Source organism: Trichomycterus rosablanca, chromosome 1 (genome assembly GCF_030014385.1).
Source record: "Trichomycterus rosablanca isolate fTriRos1 chromosome 1, fTriRos1.hap1, whole genome shotgun sequence".
Taxonomy (NCBI): domain Eukaryota; kingdom Metazoa; phylum Chordata; class Actinopteri; order Siluriformes; family Trichomycteridae; genus Trichomycterus; species Trichomycterus rosablanca.
Genome location: NC_085988.1, coordinates 31,880,869 through 31,905,597, shown reverse-complemented (window position 1 = coordinate 31,905,597; position 24,729 = coordinate 31,880,869). Strand labels below are relative to the sequence as shown.

Below are 24,729 nucleotides of genomic sequence, written 5' to 3'. Positions count from 1 at the left end.
CCACTTACCATATAGAAGCACTTTAAAGTTCTACAATTACTGACTGTAGTCTGTTTCTCTACATACTGTTTTAGCCTGCTTTCACCCTGTTTTTCAATGGTCAGGACCCCCACAGAAGTGTGGTGGTGTGTTAGTGTGTGTTGTGCTGGTATGAGTGGATCAGACACAGCAGCGCTACTGGAGTTTTTAAATACTGTGTCCACTCACTGTCCACTCTATTAGACACTCCTACCTAGATGGTCCACCTTGTAGATGTAAAGTCAGATATGATCGCTCATCTATTGCTGCTGTTTGACCTTCTAGAACTTCAGCAGTGGTCACAGGATGCTGCCTACAGGGCGTTGTTGGCTGGGTATTTTTGGTTGGTGGACTATTCTCAGTCCAGCAGTGACAGGGAGGTGTTTAAAAACTCCAGCAGTGCTGCTGTGTCTTATCCACTCATACCAGCACAACACACACTAACACACCACCACCATGTCAGTGTCACTGCAGTGCTGAGAATGATCCACCACCCAAATAATACCTACTCTGTGGTAGGGCTGTCGCGCTAACCGCAATTTTGAAATACCGCGGTATAGATCAGCCAACCGCAGGGCATGCCAAGCAACCGCAACACCGCGATGTTCATGTTTGTTCTTTCTTTCCTTTTTTTTTTTTTGTTGTTGCAAGGTCCATTTTGTTTTATACGATTACATTCGGGCGTAATAAATGTTAAATAAGTTCATAATGAAAATTAGCTAAGAGCGTCATTTTCCCGCAACCTGTTCGAATGTGTTGCTGCTGAGTGTCAGGCTTTGTGTTTTAAAATGGAAACAATGGCAACAGGAATTTATAGGCAAGTTTATTAATGATCAAATTGAGTTCACACTCAATAAATACTTGTAATTTAGACTATATTCAAACAGCCTTGGTGTACTAAAACACTTAATGACGGTTAATATGGCATTGCAGCCTGCAAATATTCTCTTTCTGGTCTTGCTGGAATGATTTAAATGTATGTTTCGTTGAATAAAAATTTATTGAAACAAATAATAACTTGAAATGTAGTATATATTGTTATGTTAATTATACCTACTAAATAGATGGTTAATAGTGGCGCATTAATAACCAGGCTAGATTTGCTCTGCTCTCTAAAGTCGCATGCAGGTACAGTACACATGTATTAGTGTAACGAGCACAATCAGAGAGAGTTTTAGTGCTGTCGGGAACATCGCTACCCCTCTCAGATCCTCTCTGATACCACATCAGGTGAACATGTTGGTTTTTCTAGCGCGCATGATAACGCAGATTTAATGTCTTACAGACTTTATTCTTTATTCTATTTTTTTCATCATATTTTGATTAATGTGCATTTAAAATATTTAGCATAAACACTTTTTTTCGTTTCACAGTGTATATCTAGCCTAGGCTAGAAGCTAAATTTAAACCTTTTTTAATAGAGAAAAGACGCGCATTCTAGCTCTGTTCTGTATTTAACAATAAACACGCATTTGATTTGTCTTAAAGCTGTCTCATTTTTGTCATTATAAAGCAATAATATACTGAATCGTAGCCTAACAATAAAGCTTGTTTATATAGCTCTAAAATCCAGATAAATTAAGTAATTTTCAAAAACAAAAAAAAAATGGCGATATTATCGCATACCGCGGTGTTGAGCCGCGCTGAATACCGCAAGGGGAAATTTTTTCACCGCGACAGCCCTACTCTGTGGTGGTCCTGGGAGAGTCCTGACCATTGAAGAACAGCATGAAAGGGCGCTAACAAAGTATGTAGAGAAATAAATGGACTACAGTCAGTAATTGTAGAACTACAAGGTGCTCCTATATGGTAAGTGGAGCTGATAAAATGGACAGTGAGTGTGGAAACAAGGAGGTGGTTTTATATATCAGATCTTACACTGTCACTAACCTGTCAGTAAATTCATTCATCTTTTCAAGTTCAAGTGGCTTTTTAGTAATTTCAACTAAAGTAAAATAAAACAACACTCCTCCAAGCCCAGGGTGCAAAACAGAACACAAGTGTAAACAATACAAGTGTAAACAATACAAGTGTAAACAATACAAGTGTAAACAGTGAGTTAAATACAATCAGTCAATGTCGATTAGTTTGAACAACTGTGATATACTAAATTTGGGCTGATGGTATTTCCTTGTAGTACAGATATGCTGCATTCATCAGCAGCATAAAGACCTGAGTGATTTTTGTAAGAGCTAAACATGATGGCCAAAAATTGGGTTAAAATATTTATAAAAAAGCATGGGTTGCTCACAAGCAGCTGTGGTGAGTACCCACATACAGTGGTCCAAAGATGGACAAGCCTTGCACCACCTCGCACCTACAGAAGTTAAAGAACCTGCCGCAATGTCCTGGTATCAAAGAAAACAGGACTCCCTCAGATGTCTTATGGAATCCATGTGTTGGTGAGCCAGATGTGTTATGCCAGCATATTAAGCTGGTGGTCCTAACGTTCGTTTTGGTTCATTTGTGTAGGCTGATTAACCTTACACATATGCAAATCTATTACTGTGGCACGACATGTAGAGTAATACAGCGTGGGTCCTGGGAACCTGTAAGTGTTGTTCAGGTACAGAAAGTGGATGCAGGAAGTGGCTTGGCCTTAACTGCCTTTAGGCAAGTAATTGTGTGATGGACTGTCACCCTTGTGCCCAAAGTTTCCATTAAGTGCAAGATCAAGCTTAATTCAGACCAGGCCCAGGTGGATTATGAAAATCAGTGAATAAAAGTCTATTCACTAAGCTCATTGTAACACATGCCATTTTATATAACCATTTCCATGTGGAGAAATGCTGTCTCTTATCACAAATAATATCCTATTCTGAACTATTCAAAATTGTATTACCCAATTCAGTTGTGAAAGTAGTGCTATTAATGCCCCGTTTTGGGAAATGTGATGAGCAAATATAAACCCTGAGAAAATGCAAAAATCCCTGCACTTCTCAAATCGATATGTTAAAAGAGCAAATATCAATCACAATATGTGTGGTCTCAATATCAATTTTAGTGAAAGTAGTGCAAACATTCTTACCCAACAAACGATATCTGTTGGCTTTAGCTTCTGACACTCAACACATTATCCTACAATCTGGTCATTTCAAACAAACGAAACACTTTCTACTTAATCAATCATGGTAAAGACCATGCCTCCTAAAAACAAATGTATTCGTTCTTTTCTTTGGCTTTAGAGGGCTGTTTAACCACAAATAGTTCTCCTGGTCTGTGAAAGGACAACTTAAAAACAATTGCTCATGCATTTTTAAGTCAGATGAATTTTAAATAAGTTTGTAATGTAATGTCACTCTCTGAAATAGAACAATTTAATCCTGCTGCAAACCTTGACAATGCCTGGCCAATTTAGAAAGAAAGAGGAGATCTTGTGACTACATTTAACAGTCTACAAACTTGTTTGAAACCAAAAACCTCGTATTAACTGTATGACATATAATTTAACTATCAATGTTGTTAGTATTATGTAAACTTAATATTTAATAAGTTAAGTGAGTTTGTAAATCCCAGGTGTTTTAATACTATTTCAGGCTTACAAATACATAAGGCACATGGCATTACCTGAACCTAGCCACAAAGGGACACCTATCAGTGCACAGAGAAGAGCATCTGGTGTAAACAAAAACCAAATCATATACACAAATAAGTTATCCACTGTGATGCCCCTTAGAACAGCAGTCGAGTTAAATTACCAGGATTGAGGTGGTAGCATTAATCCTTACAATAATACATACATTAAATTAGAGATGGGCCCATGACGTCATACAGATTGGATATCTGACGGCCAGGCCGATCTACTTACCGATCCAAATTCCATTCCGCATCTTGTGCTGGACAATAAACCCACTGTAACTTAACATAATGTAACATGAGGCACATCACCGATCCAAGTTCCATTACACATCTTACCATGAACCCGTGACAACTTCAGTCAGTAACGGGAAAACAATAACATTAGCTGCTTGTTTGTTTATTAGGATTTTAACGTCATGTTTTACACTTTGGTTACATTCATGACAGAAACGGTAGTTACTCATTACACAAGGTTCATCAGTTCACGAGGTTATATCAAACACAGTCATGGACAATTTAATGTCTTTGATTTGATTCACTTCACTTGCATGTCTTTGGACTGTGGGAGGAAACCGGACACAGGGAGAACATGCAAACTCCACACAGAAAGGACCCAGAACGCCCCACCTGGTGATCGAACCCAGGACCTTCTTGCTGTGAGGCGACAGTGCTACCCACTGAGCCACCGTGCCACCCAACCGTGCCTAGTGCACGTTGCTGCGTTATGCCTGGTTCACACTACACGATTAGATTTTCCGGCTCGGGAGCAACTCGGCGTTCGCTCGGCGATCAAGACTCGGCTCTCGATCGCTAAGTGTGAACTATCCAACAACTCGATCCGACCGGCTCGGCGACCGGATCGAGTTATCTAGCACGTCAGATATCTGATCTCAGATGTGCGACTGGGAATGAGTGCTATGTCGAACAGCCAATGAGAACGCAGGATACGGACGGTGTGAGGGGAAACGCAGGAGAGGAGTGTAAACAGGTGGGACAGGGGGATAATATAGTTTATATCAGAATACACCGGCACACACACACGTTTTACAGTATTTCTGAGCTTATCGTTCTCTACAAAACATAACAACAAAACACCAACATTGCAAAAATATTTATTAACCTCCAACTCACTACAGAACAATCCATGCTATTCGTGTTGCCAAATCCACTCAGATTCATTCATTTTTCCTCCTTGATTTCATCACATCAGCGCACAAACACTTTGATCACTCGCTACTTGTTGACGTGCATTTTTGGACGCGGTATCATTAAACTTCTCGTCACTTCTCACGTGTGTTTTTGTTTAAAAAAAAAAACAGTATTCTAAATAGGTATTGGTATCGGCAAGTACAAAAATACATGTACTCGTACTCGGTTGGGAAAAAATGGTATTGATGCATCCCTAGACGCTACATGTTTTATGAAAAGCATTTTTTGAATGACTTCAAAAATGTAATGCATTTCTTACTGGTTGTTTGAAGGCATAAACACAATAAGACAGTTTTCTACAGAGTCAACATTTAGAGTAGTAGAACAGAAATGAACATCTGAATACCTTACTCTACTTGCCCAGTGTCATCATCTGTCTCTTTTAAAGTGGGTAGATGTATTGTTAGAAACAGACAACACAACATATGCTTTTACCCAATACTACTGCATGTTTACTACCGACCTCCTCGCTTGATGGACAGCCAAGAATTTTTTACTGTTGTGATAAACCATTAATGCTCTGAAAGCACTTTTACAAAGAATAAACTAGAATTTAGTCCATGTTTGTAAACACAAAAAATTGGACATTATTGTACAGCATTGAAAAGATACCATACTATTTAATTTGACACATCACTGAAACTGGAACCCAATATGGTTTCCAAGTCAATAATGCTTCAGACATTTAAAACTATATTATAAACGATAGCTGAAATCGTTAACAATAACGTCATGCATATATAATACTTCTCTGAATGTGTAATGATAATTTATTTATAATTTTGCTTACATTACCATGGGGCGTTGGTGCTGTGCTGCTTTTTGTAAGCAAATATCTCATGAGGGATACAGCTTGGATTAAGCCTAGTCTTTGGTTTCAGTGCTTTCATTGTTGCAACATGATCAACATTTTCCATGTCACTAAAAGCGCAAAGTAGGCCGCGCAGTGTCCTCTAGCAACTCTGGCTATGATGTGATTCTTAATATAGCCACTACATGATCTTTGGATTAACTGAGTGCATATGATACAGAGACAGAGACAGACAGGCTGAGCTACTGTACTAAATAAGCCAGAATTTTATATGATAGCATTACATGGTAAACTGTTTATTAATTGTTTTGGTCAAGGTAACATAGGGTGATTTGAACCAGTTCAAGAAATGCAATGTGGCAGAAATACACTGCTCAAAAAGTACGGGAACATTTAACACATTTTTGTGAATAAATGATTCAAACTTTTTTAAGTATTACTGATAGAAATTGTGTTTTGCTTGAGAATGAACTGTTGTGAACAAAGTGTTGTAAGAATGGTAAGTGTAATCCAAAATCATCAACCCATTTAAATCTGGATTCAAAATCAAAGCCAGCGTTAGCATGACGGTGTTAACAAATCAGAGGCTTCGTCACTATGCTGGAACAAAAAAGAAAAAAACAGAAATAGAAAACAGATTGAGTATAAAGAGATAAAGACCAGAGATGGCCGTGTCTGCAGCTAAGAAGTTCATTGGTTTAAAAATATCCGACACAGACCAAAACACTATATACTGTAAGATTTGTCGAGCCACGGCTGTTGCAAAAAAGCAAACGGTGGAGCGACATTACGAACGCAGTAACAATCCACCTATGCAAGGATATGATCCGTCTATAGACAGTCGAGAAATAAGGTTATTCCAGGATTCAAGGTATGTCTAACCAGATTGAAAATACTTCAGTCAAATTGCTGCTTTGTTATACCAACACCACTGAAGCAAGCTGGAAGCTTTCTTCAACAGATCTGTCAAGTCGTCTCATGCAGGTGAAAAGATGCAGTCGGCACGCATGTCAGAGGGGGTGTGTGTTAGTCATGGCTCTCCTCGGTCATAAGTAGGGATGAATCGATACCATTTTTTCCCAACCGAGTACGAGTACATGTATTTTTGTACTTGCCGATACCAATACCTATTTAGAATACCGTTTTTTTTAAAAACAAAAACACACGTGAGAAGTGACGAGAAGTTTAATGATACCACGTCCAAAAATGCACGTCAACAAGTAGCGAGTGATCAAAGTGTTTGTGCGCTGATGTGATTAAACCAAGGAGGAAAAATAAATGAATCTGAGTGGATTTGGCAACACGAATAGCATGGATTGTTCTGTAGTGAGTTGGAGGTTAATAAATATTTTTGCAATGTTGGTGTTTTGTTGTTATGTTTTGTAGAGAACGATCAGGTCAGAAATACTGTAAAACGTGTGTGTGTGCCGGTGTATTCTGATATAAACTATATTATCCCCCTGTCCCACCTGTTTACACTCCTCTCCTGCGTTTCCCCTCACACTGTATCCTGCGTTCTCATTGGCTGTTCGACATGTCACTCATTCCCAGTTGCACATCTGAGATCAGATATCTGATATGCTAGAAAACTCGAGCGCTCGCCGAGCGAATGCCGAGTTGCTCCCGAGTCGGCAAATCTAGCGCCGACCAGCCGCCGAGCGAAAATCAGGGCAAAAATCGTGTAGTGTGAACCAGGCATAACGCAGCAACGTGCACTAGGCACACGGTATCGGATGTTTAGTATCGGAGCCTCGTTTGCGAGTACGAGTACAAGTTAATGAGCGCGGTATCGGGCAAATACCCGATACCAGTATCGGTACTCATGCATCTCTAGTCATAAGTGGAAGTCAGCATCAGTAAAGAGGAAGTGAAATGCAATCTGATCATTGGATACAGCGAGATTGGAAGGAAAATTGGGGAAGAAATATAATCATAAATAAATGAATAAATCATGTCAGTACACTATAAAGAGCAGTAGCAAACCGTGTCCTCTATTCTCAAGATATTAAGACTTTATACTCAGTCAAATATATAAAGATTTTAACAGTGACCCTAAACCAGTAACCTAAACCTCCTAAAGTACTGCAAATGAACATAAAATTAAGACGATAATTCAGCCTTACAAATACAACCCACAAACAGCCAAGAGCTGTCACCAGTAGAATCCTCAAATGTTCCACAAATAATCGCTTTATCACACACGTTCTGTGTACAAAAGACTGAACACATTGTTTTATTCTGCTCTCTTATCCTCTTATACTTCTAAATAATCAGAACAGATGGTTAAAGCAATTTGTCTTAGCTTACCTCATATTTATATATTAAATATAAGAACAGCTATAACTACAGATATACAGCTATAACATCCATGTAGAAACATCACTATTAACAATTCTAGAGCGTCTTTAATAGATTTTCTATAGATTGGCCTGCTGAGAATTTATAGCCAATCCCACATTCTTTCTAAAGAATAATTACTTACTGAGTTATTATATATTATATTATTTTAATAATTTCTTAGATCTTCTTTGATGGTTCCCCTTAGATAAAGAGTTATCCAAGTAACTGCACACAGTCAACCTCAGCAACACCACAACAACAAACCAGCTGTTAAACAAAATTTTCCCAATGACCACATACATAACATATAATGCATGCTAAGCCTGATATCTTCTGGAAGACCAGCAAGCAAGGTAAGGTCATGTTAGTTCATACAGTGCTCCAGGTATCAGGGCTTTAAATGCAGCCATAATCCTCTCTCCCAGTAACTGAGATTTTTTTTTTAGTTGCCACATCATTGCAAAAAAAAAAAAAAACATGTTAAAAACCAAAGCACTGGTTTTTATATCTAAACATGTATGTCTTGCCTTAAGCAAACTTTATCTTACCACTGGTAAATGTTGTGGTGTGAAACTAAGTAAAGTAAAGTAACGAAAGCAAATATTATAAATCTTAACATGCCTGATTTGTACTGTTTTATTAAGAAACTGTTTAGAAATCAATGTACATCCTTATATCCAATGTATATCCAATGTGTATCTTGCTTTTCACACTGTTTTAACATATACATCTACAATAAGCATTTGAATTGGTAACAGGTGATGGTATGGGGTATAAAAGAAGGATCCACCTTACCACTTTGTGCAAGAGGTTTGTCAATCAGATCACAAAGAACATTTCTCAATGCAAGATTGCAAATATTTTAGGTCTTTCATTTATTTATTTATTAAGATTTTAACGTCATGTTTTACACACTTTAGTTACATTCATGACAGAAACGGTAGTTACTGGTTACACAAGATTCATCAGTTCAAGTTTAATGTCAAACACAGTCATGGACAATTTTGTATCTTCAATTCACCCCACTTGCATGTCTATGGACTGTGGGAGGAAACTGGAGCTCCCAAAGGAAACCCCCGCAGACATGGGGAGAACATGCAAGCTCCACACGGAAAGGACCCGGACCACCCCACCTGGGGATCGAACCCAGGACCTTCTTGCTGTGAGTGCTAACCACTGAGAGAAGTCTGTTTACGGCAAGGCCAAAAACTACTGTTGAATGTGCATAACCCAGCGGTCCCCAATCTTTTTTGCACCACGGACCGGTTTCATATAAGATAAAATTTCATGGACTGGCAGGGGTGGGGGTGGGGGGTTTAAAATAGAATAACTGTACTACTCACAAATTAGCTTTTCTCGCTGCAACGAGAAGCTGCTTCCACCTGGGGGTGATATGAGATGATAAACACCCGTGTGTTGGAAATGGAAGCTGTTATTATTGCTGATGTAGCGATCTCTAATTATTTATTCTTTCTGTGCGGCCCGGTAATAAATGACCCACGGACTGGTCCGCGGTACGGCCTGGTGGTTTGGGACCACTGGCATAACCTACTATGTGTTTATGACCCTGAGAGGACACTGCATGGGAAAATGTTATGCTACTGTGGTCAATAAAGCCACAAGGTCTCTGAAAATCGTTGTCAACGCAGTCTGCCGCTGCATCAAGAAAAGCAACTTGAAACTCTATTACGCACAAAGAAAGCACAATAAATGTACATTAATTTAAGCTTTTATGAGTTACCTTGATGTGATCTGTTTCTGCTATAACAGCCACTATTCTAAGAAGGCTTTACTCAAAGCTTTGAAGTTTGTCTATAGGAATTTGTGCCTATTCAGTCAAAACAGTATTCCACTAGAGTTTCTTTAAACCATAGTTTTATGTCTAAAAACTGTCCCTAAACTGTTGCTGCACATTGGGAAGCCTGAAATGTTCTTTATATAATTAGAAGAGGTGTTACAATATTCCATTTAGTGTATGTACATATTTTTCTTGCTAGGGACTTAGTTTCAGAGTTATTTTTAATTTGCAAAAGAGGCCACTGTTTCATGTCATTGCAAATTAAGATGTATTTCTATAATTGCTCCTTTAGCATGTCCCTTACTAGCATTATACATGTCGCTATTAACTTTTTTCTGGGCAGTAGTGCAAGTAGGTTACTTATTTAGGACTAGCCTGTAAAAATAAATCTTAGCAGTGACATTATTGATCTACAGGGAAAGAATGGATGGATATATGACAGGAATAAATACTGGACGGGATGCCAGTCCATTGCAGAACATCATCACCTACCTATTTACTGATGTAGGCACATCTAAGGGGAATGTACACAGTTCACCTACAGGCTGGTAGGTGGGAGGAAACTAGAGTTCTGGTAAGAAAGTCCAAGTGGCCACAGTTCCAAATCTAGGTCCACAATTACTGCATCACTGTATAAAGATTCAATAGTTTTATTGTCATGTGCACAGAAGTACCAGCTGTTACACTGTACAATGAAATTCTTACTTTGTTCGTCCTCCAAATGTGCAATATAAGTATTATATATAAAACAAAAAATAAACTAACAGAATAAAAACTTAGTATAAAAACTTTTAAAAATATAAATGTAAACTATAAAAACTTTTTACATACAAAGGAATAAAAATAGAGGCACATAGCAGCAGTCGTATAAGGTGCAGAAAAATTGTGCAGTGTTATATAATATAGCAGCAGTTATTTTAAGGTGCAAATTATGCAGTGTATGTAGTTGTATAATTTGTATGTAGTTGTATAATAGTTGTATCATTTGTAAATGTAGTTGTATAATTTTGCCTACATTGTGACAGAATGTATTCTTTTTACTTACGTGCAATAAATTTATATTGCCAGTACAAAGCACTGAGAAAAGAACTTAAATTTGCATTGTTTGTTTGTTCATTGGGATTTTAAAATCATGTTTTACACTTTGGTTACATTCATGACAGAAACGGTAGTCACTCATTACACAAGGTTCATCAGTAAACCCACACGGACACGGGGAAAACACGCAAACTCCACACAGAAAGGACCCGGGATCGAACCCAGGACCTTCTTGCTGTGAGCTACACCCACTGAGCCACCGTGCCGCCCCAAGAATAGCATTGTAACCATTAATACGCAAACCTAGTTCATATGTCATGTCAACCACCTACTGACACTGCATGGCTAAAGGGAACGCCCTAGCACCGGGGCCCATCGAAATAAGGCCACCAACATCTTTTTAGGACCTTATCAATAACTGTACGGGCGGCATGTTGGCTCAGTGGGACGCACTGTCACGTCACATCAAGAAGGTCCTGGGTTCGAACCCCAGGTGGAGTTTGCATGTTTCTCCCACAGTTTAAAGACATGCAAGTGAGGTGAACTGGAGATACAAAATTGTCCATGACTGTGTTTAACATTAAACTTGTGAACTGATGAATCTTGTGTAATGAGTAACTACAGTTTCTGTCATTAACATCCCAAATTTAAAGACATGGCTCATGACTTTTTGTAAGGGGGGTTCATATTTTTTGCACATATGTCAAAAATGCATGCACTGTAAATGTTTCTGTGCAAAAATATGAGTGCCTTGTCCAGATATTAAAAACTTCCAAGCAATACTTTACAAACATTTTGAAGTATCAGGCAGCAACAAGCAGATGGATTTGTTCACTGCTGCTGCACAGCGCTTCATCAATAGAACACTACTTCCAACCATTCAAGCACTCCACAGTGGTCACCACAGCACCCCTGCAGCGGTGCAGACTACTATGTTGACATACGGTATACAGTGATTCGCGTTTGGTACGTAGCCCTACCGCACTATAAAAGTAACACAAGCGTTTTAAACCCACAGTGTTATACCTACAGTCACTCTTTCTGTTCAATATTTTGCAGCACCGCTTGCAAAAAATATGAGTGGAAAACCAGCGCGTGGCCTTCGCCCAATGAAACTTACCGACCGAGCGCGTGCCCGTTCCCGAACCGAGCAGGAGGTACCAGACCCACATCCTACTTTCTGTTCGGCCCTGTCTGCCCCCGCTTCACCCCGCCGCGGGATCACCCCAACACTTCGGGGTCCTGCAAAAAGTTCCTCGGTGTCCACCAGTGTTCGTGATAGTCCGTTGGTCTGTTATTTTGTTTGAAGGAGAACTTCAGTACAGAGAGGGAGGGGAGCTCGCGCTCTCTCTCTTTCTCTCTCTCTCACTGGGCTAAAGCAGGCCATGAGACAGGGGGCGGGGCGAACACATAGTAGGAGGAGCTTGATGGGGACAGCACTCAAAAGGTTTGTTGACATGACTGTTCTAAATGCCAAATGTTTAATTATTAGTGTGATTGCAGTAAGGTAAAGTTAAGTTTTTAGGCTCCAGACCAACATTATCCTTGTTTTAGTGAAATTTAATTTGCAATCTTTAAAACTTATTCAAAATTTAAAAAAAGCATTAGGTTTATGCAGTGGCTTAACTAGAAGCCCATGGGCTCCTGTGCAAAAATTGGGCCCCTCAACAAATTTCATATATATAAATATATACACTTGAGGACAAAATTATTAGCCCCCCTATGAAATTTAAAGTTATTTACAAATTTCCCAAAGTCATTTTATAACAGAGCAGGGATTTTTTAATATAGCATTTCTAAACATACTAGTTTTCTTTAGAAAGCATAAATTATTTTTATTTGCTTACTATAACAGAACTATTTCAAAAGAAACAAAAATCACCGGGGTCAATATTATTAGCCCCCTTAAGAACTGACTTTTTTATTGAGCCATAGCACAAACCACTGCTGTGCAATGGTGTGCTTTAACTTTGTAATGATAAAAGCTCGTTAAATCAAGTCACAGCTGAGGGTTATCTCCCAATTTACACACAGTATAAAAGCTTCAGTAAGCATTTGAGCTGTCACTTGAGAAAGCATCATGCCAAAAACAAAAGAAATCAGTTTAGACTGGAGAAAAAGAATCATCGATGCTTACAAAGCAGGAGAAGGATATACAAAGTTATCACAGCGTTTCCAAGTGTCAAGAACTGGAGTGAGAAGTATTATAAAAAAATTCAAAGAGAGCCACACAATTCAGAACAAGCCTGGCAGAGGTAGGAAGCGCAAGATATCAAAGACCCTGGAAAGAAAACTAGTGAGAGATGTGTCTAAAGACCCCAGAACAACTGCCAAGACACTAGTGAATGACTTAGCCAGGTCAGGAATAATTGTCTCAAAAAAGACAATCACTAGAGCCCTGCACAGGAATGAATTGCGAGGTTGCAGACCAAGAAAAACTCCACTCCTGCAGAAAAGACACCTTCAAGCCAGACTGAAGTATGCTAAGGACAACCTGGAGAAAGATTATGCATACTGGAAGCATGTCCTTTGGTCAGATGAGACAAAAGTAGAGCTCTTTGGCCATAGAGACATTGCTTATGTTTGGAGGAAAAAGGGGGAGGCTTATCACCCAAAGAACACCGTCCCCACAGTGAAACACGGTGGTGGGAGTATTATGCTGTGGGGATGTTTCAGTGCATCTGGACCTGGGAATCTTGTCAAGGTGGAAGGAATCATGAGGAAAGAAGGATATGTGAATATTTTGAAAGAAAACCTTAAGCAGTCAGCAGCAAAACTTGGTCTGGGTCGTCGCTTTCTCTTCCAACATGACAACGACCCAAAACATACATCGCTCCTGGTGAAGAACTACCTCCAGAAGACCAAAGTGAATGTTATTGACTGGCCTGCACAAAGCCCTGACTTGAATCCCATTGAAAATCTGTGGGGTGAACTGAAGAAGAAGATTCATGCCAGAAGGCCATCAAATCTGGAGGAGCTAGGGAGATTTGCCAAAGAAGAATGGGCTGGGATTCCTCAGGAGATGTGTCAGAGACTTGTTGAAAACTACAGTAAACGACTGCAGGCTGTTATCCAGCAAAAAGGATACACAACTGACTATTAGCATCAGGGAGGCTAATAATTTTGGCCGTGGTAGTTTTTGATTTTGTGAAATAATTTAATTTCTGTGGGCAAAGTAAAATGATTTAATCATTCAAAATAAAACTGGGATGTTTGAAAAGGCTGTGTTAAAAGTTATTTGCTCTATTTAACAGTACTTGGGAAATACATTTAAAACAATGAATTTTTCATAGGGGGGCTAATAATTTTGTCCTCAAGTGTATATATATAAATATATATATATATATATATATATATATATATATATAAATATATATATATATATATATACAGAATTTAATGTCATGATCAGCCATAACATTAAAACCACCTCCTTGTTTCTACACTCACTGTCCTTTCGCCCCTGGGTTTATAGATTACTTCAATCGTTATTTTAGGAAGGGATGATGATGATGGTTGATTGGCTTTCCTTGTTTTTTTGTGTGCTACCCCATATTTTGATAAGTTTGCTTAATAATAGTATGTGGTGTTTTGTATTTTGTTGTGCTATTACTGTACCCTGATTAACATTGTATATACAGTGATTTTTTTTTGTTTATTATTCATTGACATGACTGTTATAAGAATAAGAACTCCGAATTATTACAATCATAACAACAGTTTCAATAAAAAGCAACAATAATTACAAAATAAGTAACAACAGTAGTAAATAAAGATAATAATAATATAACGCCAAATCAGAAAAAGTTGGGACAGTATGAAAAATCAGAATTAGATTTATTGGCCAAGTATGTGGATACACACAAGGAATTTGGTTCTGGCTAATGGTATCTCTCTAGTTTAAATACAGTATACAAGCAATGTATACATTAAACATTAAACACAAAAATATACAAACTATAAGGCTATATACAGGCAATATATAGATGTAAAAATATATAGATGTGTCCATGTATGTATAGTGTTTCTTACATTTATTTTGACTTTTATTTGATTGCAGACAGTATAAACCCAAAGTATTTTATGTTTTATCTGCTCAACTTCATTTTATCTGTTAATATACTTCCATTCCTGCATTTCAGGCCTGCAATACATTCCAAAAAAAGTTGGGACGGGGGCAATTTAGGGCTAGTAATGAGGTGAAAAATGTCAATAATGATGTGATTCCAAACAGGTGTTGTCAACAGGTGATTGTAATCATGGTTTGGTACAAAAACAGCATCCAGGAAAGGCTGAGTCATTGATGAGCAAAGATGATCAGAGGATCTCCAGTTTGTCAACAAATGCGTGAGAAAATTATTAAAATGTTTAAAAACAATGTACCTCAAAAAAAGATTGGAAGGGATTTGCATATTTCTCCCTCTACAGTGCATAATATCATTAAACAATTCAAGGAATCAGGAGGAATTTCAACGCGTAAAGACCGAGGGCGCAAGCTTAAGCTGAACACCCGTGATCTTCGATCCCTCAGTCAAAGTAAATGTAAGAAACTCTGTTTTTTTTTTTTTTTTATTATCTGCATTTTCCATGCTGCCCCAACTTTTTTTTAATTTGGGTTTGTTATTAAAGTAAAGGTTTTGGCAAATTTACAAAATTATGTACATAAAAATATGTACATACAGTATACTTTATACAGAAGTGTTACTATAAATAATGAACAGTGAAATATGGAAAGGTAGATGTTACTGTCTCTTAGACTGTGACATGCTAATACACAGTAGCCACGTTTACATGCAGCCTGATAATCCGATATAATAGCTCAATCAGAATAGAATACGGCCATGTATACACCTTAATTGGAATAGACTATTGCAAATATGGCCATTTCAAAAACAATTTCTTTCTGATTTAACAAGTTGGGTAACCCTTTGCAATTTGCAATTGCATCATACTCTCATTATATATTATATAAAATCATGAGTGTTTTCCGTGTCATATAGAAATTTTCCTTCCACTCAATATCTTTTTTTGAGGAGTGCATCATACAACAACTCATGTCAAATAGAATCAAACACCTTCTAAAAAATCTACAAAACGAAGACTTTTCCATTTTTGGTTTGATATACATGTTAAAATGTAACTCCTATTTATTTAAAGTATCCTCCAGGCCACCCAAGGAGGATGGGGGTCCCTGCTGAGTCTGTTTCCTCTCAAGGTTTCTTCCTGTAATTTAAAGGGAGTTCTTTCTTGCCACTGTCGCCCTCGGCTTGCTCAATAGGGGGTTTTTGTCTGTTGGTCCTGGATTCTGTAAAGTTGCTTTGAGACAATGTCTATTGTAAAAAGTGCTATATAAATAAATTTGACTTGACTTGACTAGTTAATCAGAGTGTGTAAAGTGTAGATACTGTCAGTAGTTGGTAAATTGAAAGGACGCCAATTTGACTATTGTTCAGTATAAAGAGAGAATTGTGTTGTTTATTTTGTTTGTCTTGTATGTCTTTTTATGGTGCACTCGAGTAAATGTAATTTAAGTTTGATCAGATTATGATTGGGATGGAAGTTTTTTTTAAGGGGTTTCTATGTAAAGATGTTCAAAATGTGTTTCCCAAATTTCCTATATTTTCTATAGGTAAGTCTTGGGGTTGTGTTGTGCCCAAATTATCCTTTACTTTCCAAAACTGATTTTGTTTAACAGAATCTTCAATTTCTTTGAGAGTTTTGTTTAAATAAGTTTAGTTTTTTAGTTTTTTTTTTACTTGGATTGATTGTTTAGGGTTTCACAATATTTTTGTCTCAGATGTGGATACTCTGGCTGCCAGTGTTTTAGTCTTGATGGTTTTCTTAGTTTCTTTAGAGTGATCTGCAATTATGATCAAACCATTTCTCTTTTACAGATTTTTTGCTTTTCCCTTTGAAGGTCTGCCAAATTAGCTGCTTTTAGGAAAATGCTGTTGATTTTGCTGACAGCTCCATCAACAATGTTCCTGGGTTTTTTCAACATGTGATTTTGTTAGATATATCATATTAATTTAGTGCCTGTGTGAATTTTTCGTGGCTGTCCGGGGCACATCTGTAGGCCCTGTTAAACGAGTACAGTTTACTAGATTTAGATATACATTAATTTGGTTATGGTCTGATACACGATAATGCTACCGGACAGTGAATGCATTAATGGTGCTGGTGTCCATGTCAGTGATTGCATAATAAACCACACTAGCTCCAAGAGTCGAACATTATGTGAATCTCCTCAGAGACTCCCCCTGATTCTGCAGTTAAGCATGTACCGAGCAGTGGCTTGGCAGAGATGTACTAACTCTTTACCAATTGTGTTTACAGTACTGTTGAGGTTGTTTCTGCTTTTGAGGATTAGTGTGAGGTACAAGGGACTTTGGCCAAACACATTTGTTGCCCGGTGGGTCTACATAATTAGGCTCTATTCCTGTCCAAACGTTGAAATATCCACAAAGCAGTACATTACCCTGAGCCTGAATGTGGTGGACCATGCTTAACTTGAGTAAGGGTATACTGATCTCACACTGGTAGGGGTGTCTTTACAGCACCATGTTTCTTTTAAAATAAAGATGTCAACATCCTCACTCGGAAGATTTAGGAGTAGACATTCTGAATGTCCTAGCAACTAAAGAGCACATGGAAAATAAACAGAGGAAATACTTGGATTATTATAGTGCAATCATATTGTGCATTTGGTCTTGCTTTGTACTTTATAGGGACAGTGGTAGCCTAGTGGGTAGAGCTTTGGGCTATCAACCGGAAGATTGGCGGTTCAAATCCAGGCTCTGCCATGCAGCCACTGTTGAGCCTGAGTCCTTGAGCAAGGCCCTGAACCCTATCTGCTCCAGGGGCGCCGTAAGGTGGCTAACCCTGCGCTCTGACCCCAGCTCCCAAAACAAGCTGGGATATGCGAAGAAAGAATTTCATTGTACTGTACACCTGTATATGTATATATGACAAATAAAGTATATTTTTTTCTAAACAATGTACTGCACAGGTTGTAGAGCATATCCCTGATCTCTCATAAAAAATCAGGTCCTAATTACCTTTAAAACAGCTCTAAGCTCCCAAGGCATGGACTCCACAAGGTCTGTACTAAAATGTTAGGAGGATGTGTTTTATTTTATATGTTTTAAGGTAAATCATCTTTCAATATGGTGCCAACTCTTCACCTGGTAAACAAGGCAAACGATCCCAGCCGTCTATGTGAAAATAAAATGGGATTTATAGAAACAGACAACCTCCTTTACTCTAATTTTACTCCAATGCCCATTTTCGAAGCTTGCATATGTTTAACCAACCCTTGACACAATAGGGTTTGATGCACTGTGTTGTGACACATTCCCCCTACCACCAGTATTAATATGATCTGCTATTTGGGCCACAGTAGCCATTCTTGTAGTGTCTTGGCCATCTAACACTAAAGCTGGATACTTCTTTAATTTATATAAGAGCTAGTTTGACTGCTCCTATTAAAAGCTACATGGATCAGTGGCCTGTTACCAAAGTAGGGAAGCAATCCTAAACTGTTATGTTATGATGAGAGGAAATTTGTTTTGATGGTCAGAATGGAAGGCCTGCTGCAAATAAACATGGCATTATAAAGCTTTCTACATCATCAAATTAATAATCTTTAATTTGTATATTTTACCAACAATTACGACAATAAACATAATCAGTTAATAAATGAATACAGTTTATAGCATTTAGCACACTTGTATCCAAGTGTATCCACCCAGTTGTGACCTGAACAGTGCAAGTAATTGAAGGTTGCTAAGGGGCCCAAGAGAGGCAAATGGGCAGAGGTAGATCTTAACCCTTTGATGCACAACCTGGGTCAAAAATGACCCAACTGAGTTTTTATTTTCTATATCTTTGCAATAAATTAATTTTGTCATTTAAGATTCCATGAATTCCTCAATGAACTTGTTTTTGATCATCACAAATCCTTATTTCAGTTTTATATTTTTTACTTTTTTAATAAAAATCATTTTTGTATCACTACCCTTCTAATGCACAACATGGGTCAAAAATGACCTTTATGTATTTACTATGGAATTTGACAGAAACTACTGACATTTGTAAGTGTTTGTAGTCAAAAACATATTTACTGATCTTTTGAAAGACAACCAAAGATTAGGCTCTTGAATCTTGAGTATGTCCAATACTATTTGCTTGCTAGCTGTTTACATATTCTAGTATAGATAGCTTTTATTAGCTAAGACAGCAAATACATGAATAACTGACAAATGTGCATATGAAAATATTCTTGAATGGATGAATATGGGTCATTTTTGACCCATGTTGTGCATTAGAAGGGGTTTGCTTAGCTTGTGCATCAAAGGGTTAAACCATCAAACGTCTGATCACTAGTTCTGTACAAGTCCTGTCTGAAAATAAACAGTTGCAGCAATCACTGAAATGTATACACAATGTATCCACCTCCTTGTTTCTACACATGTTGTCCATTTTATCAGCCCCACTTATCATATATGAGCACTTTGTAGTTTTACAATTACTGACTGTAGTCCATCTGTTTCTCTGCATGCTTTGTTAGCACCTTATTGTGCTGTTCTTCAATGGTCAGGACTCTACCAGGACCACTACAGAGTAGGTATTATTTGGCTGGTGGATCATTCAGAGCACTGCAGTGACACTGACATGGTGGTGGTGTGTTAGTGTGTGTTGTGCTGGTATGAGTGGATAAGACACAGCAGCACTGATGGAGTTTTTAAACACCTCACTGTCCCTGCTGGACTGAGAATAGTCCACCAACCAAAAATATCCAGCCAACAGCACCCCGTAGGCAGCGTCCTGTGACCACTGATGAAGGTCTAGAAGATGACCAACTCAAACAGCAGCAATAGATGAGCAATCGTCTCTGACTTTACATCTACAAGGTGGACCAACTAGGTAGGAGTGTCTAATAGAGTGGACAGTGAGTTGCCACGGTATTTAAAAACTCCAGCAGCGCTGCTGTGTCTGATCCACTCATACAGTGGTGTTCAAAAAAATAGCAGTGATTTTTAAAAAGCGAATAAAGCACAAAATCATTATAATAACTTTTATTTCCATAAATGCAAATGCACTGAAAATACTACACTTTCAATTCTAAATCAAAACATTAACAAAATTTAGTCAGTTTGTGTCAATCCTTTACAGAAAATTAAGAAAAATGAATATTAGGCTGTTCAAAATAATAGCAGTGCCAGCATTTTTCTTTAAAAACTCTAAAAAAATGTATCTATAACATAAAAAAATGTTTGAGGTTTCACTTTACTTTAAATTACTGAACTAATATTTAGTGGCAGAACAATTGTTTCCGAGATCTGTGTTGCATGGAGTCGACCAACTTCTGGCTCCTCTGAACAGGTATCCAGTCCAGGATGATTAGACTACATTCCACAGTTCTTCTGCAATTTTGGGTTTTGCCTCAAAAAAACATGTTTCAGATTTCAGCCCACAAGTTCTCTATGGATTGAAGTCAGGGGATTGGGCTGGCCACTCTATTACCTCAATCTTGTTTGTCTGTAACCAAGATGTTTTGGGTCATTGTCATGTTAAAACACCCATTTTAAGGACATTTCTTCTTTGACATAGGGCAACATGATCTCCTCAAGTATTCTGATATATTTAAATTGATCCATGATCCCTCGTATGTGATAACTAGACATAACACCATGGTATGAAAAACATCCCCATATCATCATTTTGTACCACCGTGCTTTACTGTCTTCACAGTGAACTTTGGCTTGAATTCAGTGCTTGGGGGTCGTCTGACATACTGTCTACGGCTACTAGACCCAAATAGAACAATTTTGCTTTCACCAGTCCACAAAATGTTGAGCCATTTCTCTTTGGACCAGTCAATGTGTTCCTTGGCAAATGTTAACCCATTCAGGAAACGTCTTTTTCTTAACAACCGGACTTTGCAAGGAGTTCTTGCTGGTAAATTGGCTTCATTTAATCATCTTCTGTACTCACTGGGAACTTCAGATGTTCCTAATTCTTTCTGGAGGTGATCATTGACTGAGTATTTGCTATTTTGGCTAATCTTCGATCCAATTGATCGATCCAACGCTTCCTTCCATATCTTTCAGGTTTTGGTTGTCACTTCAAGGCATTTGAGATCATTTTAGCTGAGCAGGCTATAATTTGCTGCACTGTTTTTTCTCTCTACAATCAACTTTTTAATCAAAGTATGCTGTTCATCAGAACAATGTCTGGAACAACTCATTTTCCCCAGTATTTCAAAAGGAAATGTGCTATGACCAACCTGTGCAACATTTGCCACCTTCCTACCTTAAATAAGGACCAAAATTGACACCCGTTCTTCTGCAGAATGAATGACTTCAACAATTGAACTCCTCACTGCTATTATTTTGAACAACCCCCTTTCAATCAATGCTTTGATTACTCAGAATGAGTGGGATGCATGTCCTAATTGTTGGGTTTGTTTTGTTTTCATTACTCTACTACACTTTCAAGTCAATTATTTGCTATGTAGAAATAGCATTTCTACTAAAAACAGTGATTCATCAGGTTAATGGTGTTGGACTGCTATTATTTTGAACACTACTGTACCATCACAACACACACTAACACACCACTACTATGTCATTGTCACTGCAGTGCTGAGAATGATCCACCACCTAAATAATACCTGCTCTGGGCTCCTGACCATTGATGAACAGGGTGAAAGCAGGCTAAAAAGTATGTAGAGAAACAGATGGACTACAGTCAGTAATTGTAGAACTACAAAGTGCTTATATATAGTAAGTGGAGCTGATAAAATGGACAGTGAGTGTAGAAACAGGAGGTGGTTTTAATATTATGGCTGAAAAGTGTACATGTCCCTTAAAATTGTATGTAAGCATTTGACTGTAGGTAGCTGGAATTCTACTGAAATCTTTTTGCCAGAGACTTATCTGCACTATTTTAACAGAAGTATTGTTTCTTCTAATACAACAACATCAAATTCCATCCTCAGACATGCTCAGTTTAAATAAAAAAATCAATACACTCAGAGAATCCATAAACAAAATGCAGTACTCATACTGAAACAATAAGTACATCACATTGTGAGAAGCAGTGCAGACTTCCTTTTACCCCCTCACAAAAAGAAGAATGTATCTGTTTACAGAGCTGAGGAAATGTTGTGTAGTCCTGCAGTAGAATAAAAGCAAATCAGTTATACAGATATTCAGCTTTATGGTGCTGTAGATCTTGAGGATTTTAAAGTAAGTGCACTCTGACAGTACACACAACCCAAAGAAATGTTTCTAGTCATGATAAAAAATAAATGCAGTCAATTTTACCCACCAAGAAAGTTTTTTTGTCTTAATGCAGCTGTAAATCAGTTTCAAATTCTATACAAACAAATCTGTCTGATTAAACAGTATAACCACAGGCATTGATCTGGAACAGCCAATGATATCTGATATTATATCATACTTGTTTTTTTAGTAATTGTTCCTGTATATCTTTTATACAACCCCAAATCAGAAGTTGGGACGGTATGGAAAATGCAAATAAAATAAAAATGCAGTGTTCCTTACATTTACTTTGACTTTATTTGATTGCAGACAGTTTGAACCCAAGATATTTCATGTTTTATCTGCTCAACTTCATTTCATTTGTTAATAAACATCCATTCCAGCATTTCAGGCCTGCAACACATTCCAAAAAAAGTTGGGACAGGGGCAATGCAGGGCAAATAATGAGGTGAAAAAACTAAATAATGATGTGATTCCAAACAAGTGATGTCAACAGGTGATTGGCTATCTTTGCTCATCAAAGTCTCAGCCTTTTCTGGATGCTGTTTTATACCAAACCATGATTACAGAGGATCTCCAGTTTGACAACAAATGCATGAGAAAATGATTGAAATGTTTAAAAACAATGTACCTCAAATAAAGATTGGAAGCGATTTGCATATTTCTTTCTTTACAGTGCATAATATCATCAAACAATTCAAGGAATCAGGAGGAAGTTTAGGGCGTAAAGGCTAAGGGTGCAAGCTTAATCCCTCAGACGTCACTGCATCAAGAACCACCACTCAACAATAGCTGATATAACCACATGGGTGAGGGATTACTTTGGCAAACCTTTGTCAAGCTCTACAATACAGAGTTACATGCACAAATACCACTTAAAACTCTACTGTGCAAAAAAAGAAGCCTTATGTTAACCATGTCCAGAAGCGTCGTCGACTTTTCTGGGCTCTGAGACATCTAGGATGGACCATCACACAGTGGAAACATGTACTGTGGTCAGATGAATCAGCTTTCCAGGTCTTTTTTGGAAAAAATGGACGCCGTGTGCCAAAGACGAAAAGGACCATCCAGACTGTTATCAGCAACAAGTCCAAAAGCCAGGGTCTGTCATGGTATGGGGCTATGTCAGTGCCCTTGGCAAAGGTCATTAATACTTTTGTGATGGTAGCATAAATGCAGAAAAGTACATTGAATCAGCATATGCTGCCTTCAAGACATCATCTTTTCCAGGGACGTCCATGCATTTTTCAACAAAACAATGCAAAACCACATGCTGCACACATTACAAAGGCATGGCTGTGGAAGAAGAGGGTACGGGTACTGGATTGGCCTGCCTGCAGTCCTGACCTGTCCCCAATAGAGATTGTGTGGATAATTACCGTACTGTTGCACATCTTAAATGTGTTTGCAGGAAGAATGGGACAAAATAAAAGCTGAAACATTAAATCACTTGGTCTCTGTGCCAAAACGTCTTTGAAGTGTGGTGAAAAGGAATGGCAGCATTACAAAGTGGTAAATGCTTTACTGTCCCAACTTTTTGTAGAATGCAGACCTGAAATGCAGGAATGGATGTTTATTAATAAATGAAATGAAGTTGAGCAGATAAAACATGAAATATCTCAGGTTTGTTCAAAATAAAAGTCAAAGTAAATGTAAGAAACTCTGTGTTTTTTATTATTTGCATTTTCCATGCTGTCCCAAGTTTTTCTGATTTGGGGTTGTAAATAATTATTCATAAATAACAATAAAATATTTGAGGTGAATGACTTGTTCACTTACAATTACTTACATTTGCAGCTGCAACAATACAGGTTTGGGTTTCTTTATTCAACTGCAAAAAAATCAGTTAAAAAAATTAATGCTTTTTTTCTAAAATTCTAATAAAATGTCCTTATTACTGCTATGGTAACTGCAATGCCTACCCTGGGTGTTATATAATAAGATAAACTAGAATAGAATACAAAATAAATAACAACAATAACATTAAAGATACAGAATGATGGTGTATTCACCTATCTGTTGCATAGTTTTCTTGTTTCTTGCAGACTTCATTATTATCCTATCTGCATAAGTTATTACAATAGATTATGTTTTTGCTTTAAAATTCTTATATTTAAATTCCTATAAAAATGCTGGAAAGGGTTATTTAGGGAAATTTGATTAAACAACCATATATGGTTCCCTAAAGAACTAAATGAATGACTTTTTGGTGTTGCTACAAATAGTTAATAAAATATTTTTCTTTTTCTGTTGGCGAGTTAGGTGTCTGTACAGACATGATTGGCTACTGTCCAATGGGTTGTGGCTAAAACAGTCTAGCCATTGGGAGGAGCACTCTCAGTGCACTTGTCAGTGCACTCTCAGTGCCCATCCCAAGCCCAGAAAAAACAAGAAGATTGAGATAGAAAAGGTATCATTTAAAACTGTGCCAAATCAGGTGTGCAGACCAGATACGCTGTAGCAACCCTGAAATATGGGAGTGGCCAAAGCAAAAAAAAGATCCTGGTGTAAATTAAGTACTTTATTAAAGTGCTAAAAACTATTCTGAGGATCTTACTGAAGAAAAACTGCAAAATAAAATAATAAAATTATATAAATAAATAAATAGTAGGTCACAGGGGCAAGGTTAACACAAAGCTATTCATTTG

The 24,729-nt window shown here is 37.7% G+C and overlaps 1 protein-coding gene across 1 annotated transcript in view; it reads right to left on the bottom strand.

The window, feature by feature from the left end:
* Positions 1 to 12,072, bottom strand: part of ldlrad3 (low density lipoprotein receptor class A domain containing 3) — a 175,904-nt gene extending 163,832 nt beyond the window's left edge. Inside the window, exon 1 of the mRNA XM_063001680.1 lies at positions 11,914 to 12,072. Within this exon, the coding sequence (XP_062857750.1) occupies positions 11,914 to 11,965 (52 nt within the window). The 5' untranslated portion in view covers positions 11,966 to 12,072. The remainder of the gene's footprint in view (positions 1 to 11,913) is intronic.
* Positions 12,073 to 24,729: the final 12,657 nt, after the last annotated feature.